This window comes from Protopterus annectens, chromosome 2.part1, assembly GCF_019279795.1.
Source record: "Protopterus annectens isolate FY-2018-M chromosome 2.part1, PAN1.0, whole genome shotgun sequence".
Lineage (NCBI taxonomy): Eukaryota > Metazoa > Chordata > Ceratodontiformes > Protopteridae > Protopterus > Protopterus annectens.
The window spans coordinates 1,796,426,769-1,796,439,643 of NC_056729.1; the positions used below are offsets into that span (position 1 = coordinate 1,796,426,769).

At 42.7% G+C, this 12,875-nt stretch overlaps 1 protein-coding gene across 11 annotated transcripts in view; it reads left to right on the plus strand.

Moving 5' to 3' along the window:
- HSPG2 (heparan sulfate proteoglycan 2) overlaps positions 1-12,875 on the plus strand; it is a 2,126,006-nt gene that overhangs the window by 1,010,568 nt on the left and 1,102,563 nt on the right. For all 11 annotated transcript variants that reach the window (XM_044063227.1, XM_044063230.1, XM_044063231.1 and 8 more), the window contains one exon: positions 8,895-9,035. In XM_044063227.1, coding sequence (XP_043919162.1) covers positions 8,895-9,035 — 141 coding nt within the window. The remainder of the gene's footprint in view (positions 1-8,894; positions 9,036-12,875) is intronic.

Genomic DNA, 12,875 nt, shown 5'->3' on the forward strand with positions numbered 1-12,875 from the left:
TATAGTAAGTGTTGATATCCTGTGTGTTTTCAGGATTTTGAGTTTTCGGTAGTTTGAGTTTTCAATATTTTGAACTTTCAAGATTTTGGTCTCAGGATTTTGGTCTTCAGGATTTTTGGCTTTCAGGATTCTGTAGTGCTCCCGGATAAAGACAGAGACAGATCGCATGGGTCCAAAACTGCCGACGATGCTACTGTTAAGCTAGTCGCCAGTCCGCCGATACTCAGTGAGGTGATTTTGCAGCCCCTGATACTTGCTTCTACAGATTCACAGCCCTCTACTGAGACCCATTCGGAGTCCGGTATGCCGCAAGATGCTTCTTCGACTATGGAACCTGCAGATGTCTCTACCTTGGATGGGTCCAGAGCCGTTGTGCTGGCACCAGCTTCTGAGGGTGTATTCAGTCCTTCCGATGTTCATATTAAACCTATGACTTCATTTCAAACCAAAAACACTGAATTTTTTCAGGCATAGAGTTCACACTACACCTAGGAAACCGACAACCAAAGCGCATTCTCATGCCACAAAAACAAATGCTTAGAATGGCAGAAGACCTTATTACTTTAATTAGGGGAAGTCAGCCTTCCCCCTCAAAAAGACCCAAGAACTGAATTTCCTTCTGATTCTTCAGATCAGGAGTCAGATAACTCTGACCCTTCTGATTACAAGGACATACCCTTATCTACCTATGAGGATTCCGATGCAGAGGATTCCATTCCCTCTGCTTCCCCACCAGAAGAATTTTCTTTTGGTGAAACCCTACATACCCTTAGGGAGCATTTCTGCTGGGAGAGCCAGGGCTACTCTCAGTCCAAAAAGAGACTCGGGTAATTTTTAAACTTGCCTCAGCACAGGCCTCTAGCTATCCCTCGTGTTCTGGAAATTGTAGAAAAATACTGCAAGCCCTAGGGTTCATGGCCTCTTGCATTCTACTAATTCTGTATGCAAGACTGCATATGAGGAAACTTCAGTGGTACTTAAAAAGTCTCTGGTGTTAACATTCTCAGGACCTGGAAACAATGATTCCTATCATTCCTTGCCTAAGGACAGAGTTCCTTTAGGTTCATAGGTTTATAGATAGGTACTAGGCTATCAGCCCAAGGGCCTACGCAAGCATAGCCAACAAGGTTCCCTGGCTTACACCACCCAAGAAAGTTATTTTCCTGTGCCACTGACGAGCAGAGACACAGAAGTGATCCCCAGGGTGTATTTCCTCTTTCCCATCCACTCATCAAGATTTTTCTTGAAGAGTGCTAATGAAGAACTTTGCTTAACATAGATGGGTAGCCTGTTCCAGAGTATGGGAAGTCTCTGGGATAGGAATCTATCACTCCAGCATGTCCTGTTTATTGTGGTGACAAGGTTTAGGTCCCTAGAGCGTGTAGCTCGGAGGGATTGGGATTTCTTTTGGTGTACCATGTCCAACAGCTCTGGGTTTGACATAGCTTTATATGTTAGGCAGAGATCACCTCTGAGTAGGCGATATGCTATGGAGTAAAGCTGGAGTTTTTTGAGGTGGTCAGTGTAGGGCATTTGAGTCCAGTAATCCTCTTTGTGAGGTACTTCTGTGGCCTTTCCAGCTGCTGCAGATGTCTTGTGAGGTACATTCCAAAAGGGGTGTTGTACTCTATAATGGGTCTAATGAGTGATGAGTAGAGGGTAACGATGACCTCTTTTTTCCTGGATGAGAACCCTTTTATGATGCGGTGTGCCACGTAGAAGGACTTCCTGACTACTGTGGCGATGTGACTATCAAAGGAGAGACTACTGTCCACCTGGGTCCCATGGTCTCTTATCACGCATTCGGTGTTAAGTAGATTGCTGCCTATGTGGTAGTTCATGGGTACAGAGTTTTTACCAAAGGGGATGACACTGCACTTTTTGGCATTGAGCTTGAGGCCATGGCTCTGACACCAGGCATCTGTCTCAGAGAGGCCCCTCTGTAGGATGTTCACATCATTTGGGGACTTGACTATGGCTCCTAGTTTGCAGTCATCTGTGAACTTCATTAGCCAGAGGCCTTCTGTGTTAGCCTGTACTTCAGAGAAGTAGATACCAAACAGGAGCGGTCCCAGGATGGAACCCTGTGGTACTCCACTCGTCATTGGTTTGAAGTCAGATTTGGAGTCTGCAACTTTTACAGTGTGGGTTCTGTCAGTGAGCCAGTTGGCAACCCATCTTGTGATGTAGGGATTTATGCCTAGTTTATTGAGTTTAGCTATAATTCCAGAATGGGGGATGGTGTTGAAAGCCTTGGCAAGGTCAAGATAGGCTGTGTGAACCACTTTACCCTCATCTACGGCTTTGGTGACTGCCTCAAAGAAGTCGATCAGGTTCAGGAGGCATGATCTGCCTTTCACAAACCCAAACTGGGTGGGATCCAGAATTTGGAGGTTACCAATGTCTTTGTTTATGAGTTCCATGATGATACGTTCCATGGCTTTGCAGACCAGGCTCATCAGGCTAATAGGTCTATAGTTCCCAGGATCAGTGGTGGCTCCCCCTTTGTGGAGTGGGATAACTGTTACTGTGCGCCATTCAGTGGGCACAAAGCCTGATGCGAGGCTATTATTGAACATGGTGCTTAAGTAGAGAGCCAGTTCATTCTGAATTTTGTGTAAAACGCAGCCTGGGATGTTGTCCGGTCCCATGGATGCTGTGTTTTTGGCTTTAGAGAGTGCAGCTTTCACCTGCAGAGGCCTGCTACCACAACAAGAAACTCCCTTTCACTCAGCCCCCTGCCGCCCAAACCCTAACAACAGACGCATCAGACTATGCATGGGGGACTCACATGGCAGGACAATGTATTCAAGGCAAATGGAGCCCAAAGCAAATGCGCCTGCATATCAATCAAAAAGAAATGTTAGCGGTACAGAATGCTCTGACAGCCTTCAAAGGCCTTATTCTTCCAGGACAACTATTGGTAAAGACAGACAACACCACAGTTATGTGGTACATAAACAAGCAGTGGGGGGGAACCCATTCCTACCCACTCTGCAGATTAGCCATGGCTCTGTGGAACACAGCCTTGAGCAACCAAGTGCAACTGCAAACTCAATTCCTGCCAGGCAAACTAAATTCACTGGCAGACGACTTAAGCAGAAATCTCATGGACCCACACGAGTGGAAACTGGAACCCAAAATATTCAAGCTTTTGAGGGACAGATGGGGGCACCAGAGGTGGACCTCTTTACTTCCCCTCAGAACTATCATTTGAGCAAATATTGCACCAGAACTCCCCACAGTCAAGCTTGGAAAGTGAATGCCCTGTCCTTTACCTTGGAAAGCCTATCAACCTATGCCTTTCCCCCCCTGCCCCACCTCTTGAAGGTTCTACTAAAGATCAAACAGGACAAACCAAGGACAATCCTGATTGCACCAGACTGGCCACGCCAGCACTGGTACCCTCTTTTGCACAATCTGATAGTAGTGCCACCTTGGCACCTGTCTCAGACCTCTTCCCTGCTGTCTCAGCAGGAGGAACAGATTTTGCACCCTCAACTCCAGACCCTGAACCTAGCAGCTTGGCTTATCCCCTGAACTCATCGCCAGCAACCCTCAGTAAGCAGGTGTTGGATGTCATTCTGGAGGCAAGGAGGCCTAGTACCAGAAAATCCTATTCAGAAAAGTGGGAAAGATACTGTTCCTGGAGCCAGTCTCAGGGAATGGACACAATGGTGGCCAGCTTACCTCATATACTAGATTACTTAACAGAAATGATCCACAAAGGCCTGTCCTTCTCTTCTATTAAGATTCATGCCTCGGCCATCTCAGCTCATTATAACACTGAGCCACCCCTCTTCTCTCATACTCTGGTCAAACAGTTCCTGAGAGGAGCAAAAAAATCTAAGACCCCCAAAGAGAGCTCCCACTCCAGCCTGGTACCTTAACTTTGTACTGGAAAAACTCACACTTCCGCCCTTTGAACCTGCTGCTACAGCAGAGTTCAAATTCCTCTCATGGAAAACAGCTCTACTTCTAGCCATTACTTCAGCAAGATGAGTGCCTGAATTGCAGGCCCTTACGGCCATGGAACCCTTCATTATCTTCCATGTGGACAGGGTTTCCCTCAGGACCAAGGGTTTCCCTCAGGACCAACCCTTCATTTTTGCCCAAGGTGGTATCTAGTGTAGCTTTAAACCAGTCCATTCATTTGCCAACTTTTTTCCTTAATCCTCAAAATAAAGGGGAAAGGATCCTGCACTCCATGGACGTGCACAGGCAGCTAAGGTTCTATCTGGACAGGACTAAGCCTTTCAGAAAATCTGACCAGCTGCTAGTCAGCTTTGCTGCAGAGGGCAAGGACATTTCTAAGCAAACCATTTCTAAATGGATAGTGCACTGCATACATTTCTGCTACAAACACCATTGGAAACCTATCCCACAGGGGATCATAACTCATCCCACTAGAGCTACATCAAACTCTACAGCTTTTCTCAGGGGAGTCCCTACCAGGGACATCCTGGAAGCTGCAACCTGGAGCTCTGTACACACTTTCACCAAGCATTACCACTTACCTATCTTTTTTAAATCCAGAGCTGGATTTGCCACAGCAGTCTTACAGGGTCTGATTGCCAGCCCTGTGCTTCTTAACTACCTCCACCCATCCTCAGCTTTGGGAATCAACCCAAATGTGATGACTGACAGTGAAACATGAAGAACATAGCACAGTTGCGTACACTTACCATAAATGTAGATGTTCGAGTGTATTCACTGTTGCTGTCCTGATTACCCTCCCTGCAGCCCCCTGACTTTTTCTATACTTTCTACCTATCCTCTTTTTGGCCATATCCTATGGCAATGGTATTTACTTTTTACTGGTGGTGTTCCACATCATGTAATTGCTTCCATTTTTGGGGACTGCTGACATCTGGGGCAAGAAAAACTGATGTAAAGGTGCCAGCTGCATGTTTTATACCCCTGACGACCTGACGTCATGGAAGAAGCGACAGCATCCGATGCAGAAATCCCAAGACTCTGGTATTCAGGCTGACTGAGGGCAACCTGCAGGCAGATAATCTAAATGTGATAACTGCAACAGTGAATACACTCAAACATCTGCATTTATGTTAAGTGTACACAACTGTACTTTAGTCCACCTTAGGAAGTGCGATAACCATTGCAGTCCTTTATTCTCTTGGAACAAAGCCTGTTTTGAGGCTATAGTTGAAAAGTGACTCAAGTGGTCCTGCTAGGTCATGTTTCAAGCTGTTTATAAGGCATTTCTGAATATTGTTAGGGGCCCAGTTAAGCTGTTTTTTGGCTTTTGTGAATGCCGCTAGGACCTGCTTCCTGTTAATATTGGGGTCTTATGTTAGTAGGTATTTCATGGGGAAGCAGGGGTGGGTGGAGGATGAAGTATGAGCTGAATATTTTAGGCAGTAAATTTGCTGTGTCACTCTGGTCAGTGAAGGTAGCACTATTTGCCACTAGTGAGGTTTCGGACATAATTGTAGAAGGCCTTGTGGTTGTCTTTAGCCTGTGAGGCTATCTTGATCTCATAATTGGCCTTGTTGGATTTGATTAGTCCCTTTAATTTCCTGTTTAGTTTAATTAGTGAGATCCTATAATTGTGGGAGTTGTTCTGCCTGATTTTAGCTATATATTTTTTTCCTTTTGTTATGTACCCTATTAAAGTTAGGATTCCATCAGTGTGGTTTGTTTTTGTTTTGGACTTGCTTCTACTAGGTACAGCAGTCTCTGTACATCTTGAGATTACTTATGCTTGTTTTAGTGACACTGTGGCCACTCCTGAAACCCTTGCTGCTTTGGTCACACCCTACCATTTGGATTAGTATTAATTTTACACAGTATAATTGGGTACCATTTTATAAGAGTCTTGGGGTAGCTGACTGGTGGCAGCATGATTACCTTGGAGTCTGGGCAGAAAGGGGCACAGCTAGTAAATCTGTGCCAGCTTTTCCCAGGTTTGTATGTGTGTGTGAAACTCAATTATCCAAGTGTGTGTGTGTGTGTGTGTGTGTGTGTGTGTGTGTGTGTGTGTGTGTGTGAGCTGCTGGGAGCAAGACACAGAGCTCCAAGGTGGTCAGTGTGGAGTTTTGTGTGGGTCTGGAGAGAGAAAGAGATTCCATCCCCAGGTCTGAAGCATGCTCCCTAATTGCTCTTAAGGGTAGTTGTGCTAGAAATACTGTGTGAATCCATCTTTGCTCTTAGTGACGGTCCCTCACCAGAGTCGGTGGTGAGGACTGAGTTTCCCTTGATTTCTGGCCTGGAGTAGGAACCTTTCACAACAACCATCATCACTCAGAGTTGGAAGGGGACAAAACACAGATTTACAGTGTGAAAGTAGCGAACTCCAAGTCAGACTGCCAACCAGTCATGAGTGGAGTCCCACAGGGATCGGTCCTGGTTCCTCTTCTGTTCGGCATCTACTTCTCAGAACTCCAGGCCAACACAAAGGGACTCTGGCTGGCCAAGTTCACAGGCGACTCTAAGCTGTGAGCCATTATTAACTCCCCAAGTGATGCAGACATCCTACAGAAAGACCTTACTGAGACCAATGACTGGTGTTGAAACCATGGCCTTAAGCTTAACGCCAAAAAATGTGTCGTCATCCCCTTTGGTAAAAACTCAGTTCCCACTAACTACCACATCGATGGGAGCCCACTGAACACTGAAGGCATTATAAGAGATCTGGGGACGCAGGTTGACACCAACCTCTCCTTCGACCACCACATTGCCACTGTGGTCAGAAAGTCCTTCTATGTGGCACTTCTCATTACCAAGGGTTTGGGTCCTGGAAGAAAGAGGTCATTGTCTCTCTACTCTTCCCTCATTAGACCATTCATTGAGTATAATGCCCCATTTAGCATGTACCTCACTAGACACCTGCAACAGCTGGAGAAGCTACAGAAGTACCTCACGAAGAGGATTCTAAGCCTTAAACACGCCCTACACGGACAGACTCAAAAGACTCCAGCTATTCTCTGTCTCATATCGCCTACTTAGAGGCAATCTCTGCTTGACTTACAAAGCCATGTCTGACCCAGCTCTGTTAGAAATGCTACATCTAAAGACATCCCAATTCCTCCGCACCACACGCTCCAGAGACCTCAACCTCATTACCACAATTAACAGAACATGCTGCAGGGACAGGTTCCTCACCCAGAGACTGCCCATGCTCTGGAATAGACGTCCCATACATGTCAAGCAGAGCACCTCACTGTCCCTCTTCAAGAGAAATCTTGATGAGTGGATAGGTAATAGAAAGTTCACCCCGGGGATCACTCCAGTGGCTCTGCTTGATAAAGGCACTGGGAACTAACATCGGGCGGCACAATGCCAGGGCAGTTCTATGGACTAGGCTTGTAAAGGCTCCAGGGCCATTAGCCTAGTACACACCTATAAACCTATGAACCTATGAACAATACTGGACAAGAGATTATGGCAGAAACTGACTAGAATGAGGTAAGAAGGTGTGAGAAAAAAGAAAAGGCAATAGAATGAGGTGCTATTAGAATACAGCAAGATTAAGAATTATACCAGTAGGAAGGACAGGGAGAATCCAAAAGGAAAGCAAGGGAGGGGAATAGGATAGGTTAGGGAATGAAGCAGCCAGCTGCCGATCAGACATGATGCATCATACATGAGGAATGCATGTGAATGAAGTATACTGTATGAAATTACCTTAAATTGTCAAATGTAAACACCAGTTCTGGGCTGTGTCCAATGTAAAAGATGAAATCAGCTGAAGTTAAGGATATAAATGAAAATGGACAGCTGCTGGTAAAGTGCACCATGAATGAGGACTGCAGTATAGAGGTGATATGGAAATCTGTTTTGTGCAATAACATTTGAATTTAACAAAAACGTATGACAGTCCCAAAACTGCAGTTAAGTTACCCACCTCATACCTTCAATGCAAGACATGATTTGTGTAAAGTAAGGAATATTCAGGACAACAGAAGAGGCTCACTGAGCCACCAGTATTCCCTCCTCCCTCATGCCATATAAAAACAGCATCTATGTGACAAGACAATTAATTCCAAAACAGTGACAGAGTGGAATCATTTGCATTGTTTGTGAACTAATATTAAGCCTGTGTTAATTTGTTTAGAACCAAACTGTATATGGCATTTTAATGATGCTGTAAATACCTGAACCAGAAAGTGGTTAGTTGGTCTGTGTGTTGCGAGTCATGCACATATTCTATGTGGTTATTGCAAAGATAATATATCTATATATGAAATGAAAAACCTCAGCACCATGAAAATATTCTATTTAATAAACAGACCACCTTCAAACTAGTGTTATCTGTGTGGTGCTGATGAAAAGGTGTAAGTATAAATTAAACCTATTGTATTAGTAAGGCCAGGAGCAGATTTCTAAGTTGTGGCATAAAATGGTTATTATGTTGTTTATTTCAGTTTGCGTTGTTGAAGACTTGGATTACACTGTGTTTGTTAATTACTATTGGTTTTGATGGCCACTTAAGGGGAGTAATTGTAACAACTTGCTTGAGCAAATGAAAATACATTACAAGCACCAGCATCTGTGGTCACTTAACTCACGTGCCTCCACCTTTTCTTAGTAGTAAGACCAAGTAAAGTAAAACAGGTTGCACTCATTACAACAGTGACCCTAGAAGTAAACATATTTATGATTTCCTAAATTCTCTGCATCACTGCTGTTGCCCTTGATTTATAAACTAATCTCTGTATATTATTAGTTATGTACTTCTTTGAAATATGTGCTGTAATGTTTTTTTACTTTTAAATGTATGTTTGTCATGCTTTAAGCCTGGGTCTTTGCTGAAAATGTTTCCTGTAACTAGAGTTCCCACCCAGGTAACAAATGCATATATAAATGTAAAAAGGAATACATGCAACATATGTAGTTTGTACTAATTAATATGTCTTCTTTCTTTAATGCAGCCTAATGTGGAAGGTCAAAACTGTGACAGATGTAAACGTGGACATTTCTTCTTGAGCCCAGACAACACAGCTGGCTGTCTTCCCTGCTTCTGCATGGGTGTTACCCAGGAATGTACCAGTTCTAATTACTACAGAGACAAGGTAGGGTATCTGAGGACAGAAAACTAGCAATACCAAGTTTGCATCAAGGCCTCGTGCTAAAATAAGGAATTGAAATGGAGCATTGTAGAAGTTGTTGTGTTATAAACTAAAGTTCTTTAATGAGCATTAAAAAACAGTGTTCATTCATTATTAAAAGTAGATCTTTATAGTCAGACTACAGATATGGCCTTGTTACTCTGACCCGTTATTCTCGGTTCCTTCTATCTTGATCTTCCTATCAATCTCTGGTGCCCTGTGACCTGTTTCTTAATATTCTTCCAGTTCCAGACATGCTAGGAGATTGGATGTTTTTGTTGATATAATCTTTGAAGCACATAGCAGTCAACTATGACTTATGTGTTGTGACTCAACCCTTCATGTTAAGTAAAGTAGAAACTGTGATGCCCATGCACTGGCCCAGTAATCAAGGAACCTCAATTCTCACCACTAGCACCAGTGAGGGGTGTGCACATTGGGAATGATAACAATACACACACAGTAAAGTACAATTTCCCTTAAGAGCACACAGAGATCACAGTTAGTTAGTCTGGGGCTGGTTTCTCCCTTTCTCTCCAGATCCCCAGTAAGACTCCCCACTGGTACAGCTATAGGGTACAGATCTCAGCCGAGTGATCAAGCCAAAACCTCCAGCACCCTCTCTATCCAACCAGTGCTTCATGTCCCTGCCCAAGTAACTGACACACACACACTTTGAGATATGAATTATATACAAACAGACATTCCTGGTGAAGGCTGGCACAGGTTCTCCAGCTATGCCCCCTCCTGACCAAACTGTAAGGTAGAAATCACTGCCACCAACCACTACTTATCAGCTACTATAAAGCCCTTCCCAAAGGGTGACCAATTCCACTGTGTGCTATTACTGCTATCCCTGTTATCCAAATATAAGTGTAACCCAGGGCTAAGGCTATTGGAGTGGCTTATACAGTATCAGCGAATACATGCAAGTACTCTGAGAGCTTAAATTATCTTTACACAAAACAGCCACAGTTGAAAGGTTTAAAATATTTAATAACGAATAATAAAAACACAAGACAATACTCACTAATTCAATACAGTGACAGAGAGTTCAGAGATCACAGGAAAATACTTTAAAACAATATTGTAAGATAGTCTCACATTAATATGGAAAACAGCTAGACTAATCTGGCTACAGTCCTATAGTCTCCCAGAGAAACTGTGTTCTAAATTCATCTGAGCTGATGTGCTCAAGTTCAGACAAAATACAAAATGCTCAATCTTTGTCTCTGAGAAAGTCTTAAATTGGTAATACGCATTAATGCTGAGTCATTCCAGATTACGTCATTATTGACACTTCTACTTAAGTTTCCCAGGCTCACAGAACTTAAATTTTTGCATTTCTTTTTGTAATCTGCACCTGCCAGGAAGCCACAGCAATAAAAGACACTTTACATCTAAAACCTAGTAATTATCCCTGTCTTAGTACAATAGAAAAAAAATTCCTAGTTCAGACATCCTGTCTCCTAGCTTGAGATCATACAGTCGTAAAGTCCTTTACTTATCAGCTTACTTCCAGCAGGGTGCACTGTGGTTACATTTTTGAAGCTCAGAACATAGCACAGTTTTCTTACATTTGCTATACAAGCCTGTGGATCATATTAATATTTACAATGACATAGAATTATTTGGCTGGCAGCCCCTCAGTTTTTCACAGAAAGCATAGTCTTTAGTTCTGTATTTATTCTTCACTAAAAAAGAAGCTGTTGGTAGTAACCTGTAGAATAATAAATGGGCACTGTTGAACTCTGCAGGATTGGCTATACTTGGCTTACCATATGAGGTCTGATCTTTAAGTGATGATGTCCTCTTGGTTAAAGATGCAACATCCCAAATTAACATGTCTTTGCGTAGCATGCAAGGGTGATACATTGTATTTTACATTTTAGATTTGTGATGTGTTAGTAAGCAAGTAGTATGTAAGAAGATTGTGTAAGACCCCAAAGTGGCGTCATGCAGTAGGCAAATGAAAGCTGTGGGAATCAAAGCTGGGATTACAGGAAGCAGAACCCATTTTCAAAGCCAACCTGCAGAATAACATTTTTAATGTGCATCAGCAGAATGTCAGATACAAATAAAGTAATGCAGTTGAAAATCTAATCACATGTAGAGGAGATAAAGTATAGCATCTCTGAGGAGAACACTATAGGATGCAAAATAAAAAAATATGTAAAGATTGGTAATTGCATTGCTGTAAAGATCCAGACCTTATGGTATTTGTTAAAAATATAAAAGATTTCTTTTGTGTTTTTTTTTTTTTTGACATTTGCTCAGTAGCTTTCCCGTAAAATATGCTTTCATCTGTTTAACTAAAAACATTATACTGCACCTTTTGGAGAATCATTATTGTTTTTTTGTTGACATTATCTGTGTCTGACTTTTGTTGAAGTTTTCACATAAAAGGTTATATCCATTCATGTGCATAAGTACAAGGCGGTTTGGTCGTGACTAATAAACTTCATATCACCAGCCTTGACAACATTTATTTTGGCCACAGCTCGATGTAGAAATACGATTGTAAAGAAGCCCTAACAGCGTAGCTGAAAGACAGAGTCTGAGAGCTCCAGTTCGTGTTTAACATTTAGTACTACTAATAAGAGGTTCTCAGTCAAGGACAGTACACTTTAATTTTATTTAAATAACTCCAGAGAGGGCTATTTATCCATGGCATGAATTCACTCCCTGCTTCACCAGTTTCCATTTTGCTGACAGGATAAAGTTTTTGTGTCACACCAGTGTGAGTGACGTCTACTGCCTAGACTCCTTCTGGGTCCCACTGGTAGTTTTATTAACTGATTTGCCAGGACAGTGGTGTGGCTACCAAGATATCAGGGCAGAGTTGGGCACAGTTACTGCTGTTAAGTTCTCACCTCCTCAAACCCAAATCTGTGTCCAGGTGGACATACCTCCAAGTTAAAAATGGTATATATGGATGAGAGAAAGCAAACATAACATGAAGCACAGTCTGTAGTTATTACCCCAACATTGTTCAGTAATGCCAATGTCTGCTTAATGTGATGCAGTAGCATTCTCTGTTAATAAACCTCGTGTGTGCATGGGACATACTGATACCTTATGAATTACTACAGTTAAACACAAGCATTATATCAAATAGGGAAGGATAGAGACCTTAAAAGGGCACATAGTATACATAAACACTATAAGACTATAAGAGACCAGTTATGGAATGGGGTGCAGCTAACACAAACTGAATAACAGTATGAATGGAAGTGGTGTAACCACTGGCAGTAACAAAGTACAACTATCCAGATGGTGACCAGCAACACTGAGAAGTATGAAGGATGCTTATGTGGAAGCAAACAGATCAACAAGGGAATGTCTGGTTGAACCATACTGGAGTAATAACAGTCAGCCAGCAGATAAGGAGATTATAAGGATGTCTTTATGATGACAAGGATAAACCATACACATAATTGCAGGGAATTCTGACAGCAAATAATCTTTCTTCACTATAGAGGGATGCCTTCTCCATCCAAGCAATGCAGGAGTGTCCACGGGTAACAGTACCCTCCCCTTCAGATAGCCACTTCATGTACCATTGCACTTCAAATCACAGTAGCAAGAGACATCCTCCCCTGGCCTCAGGCTCTCATGAATGTGCTGGGTCCAAGACACATGAGGCATTGTATTTCAGGGATGCCCTACCAATTTATACTTGCATCAGAATTTGGTCTATAACTCCACTGATTCTTTCAGAATCATGAGTAAGCATTATGGTATATGTCTGTTAACTAGATAAACCCACTGGATACAATTGTCCCTTTACAGGGAATAAAACTT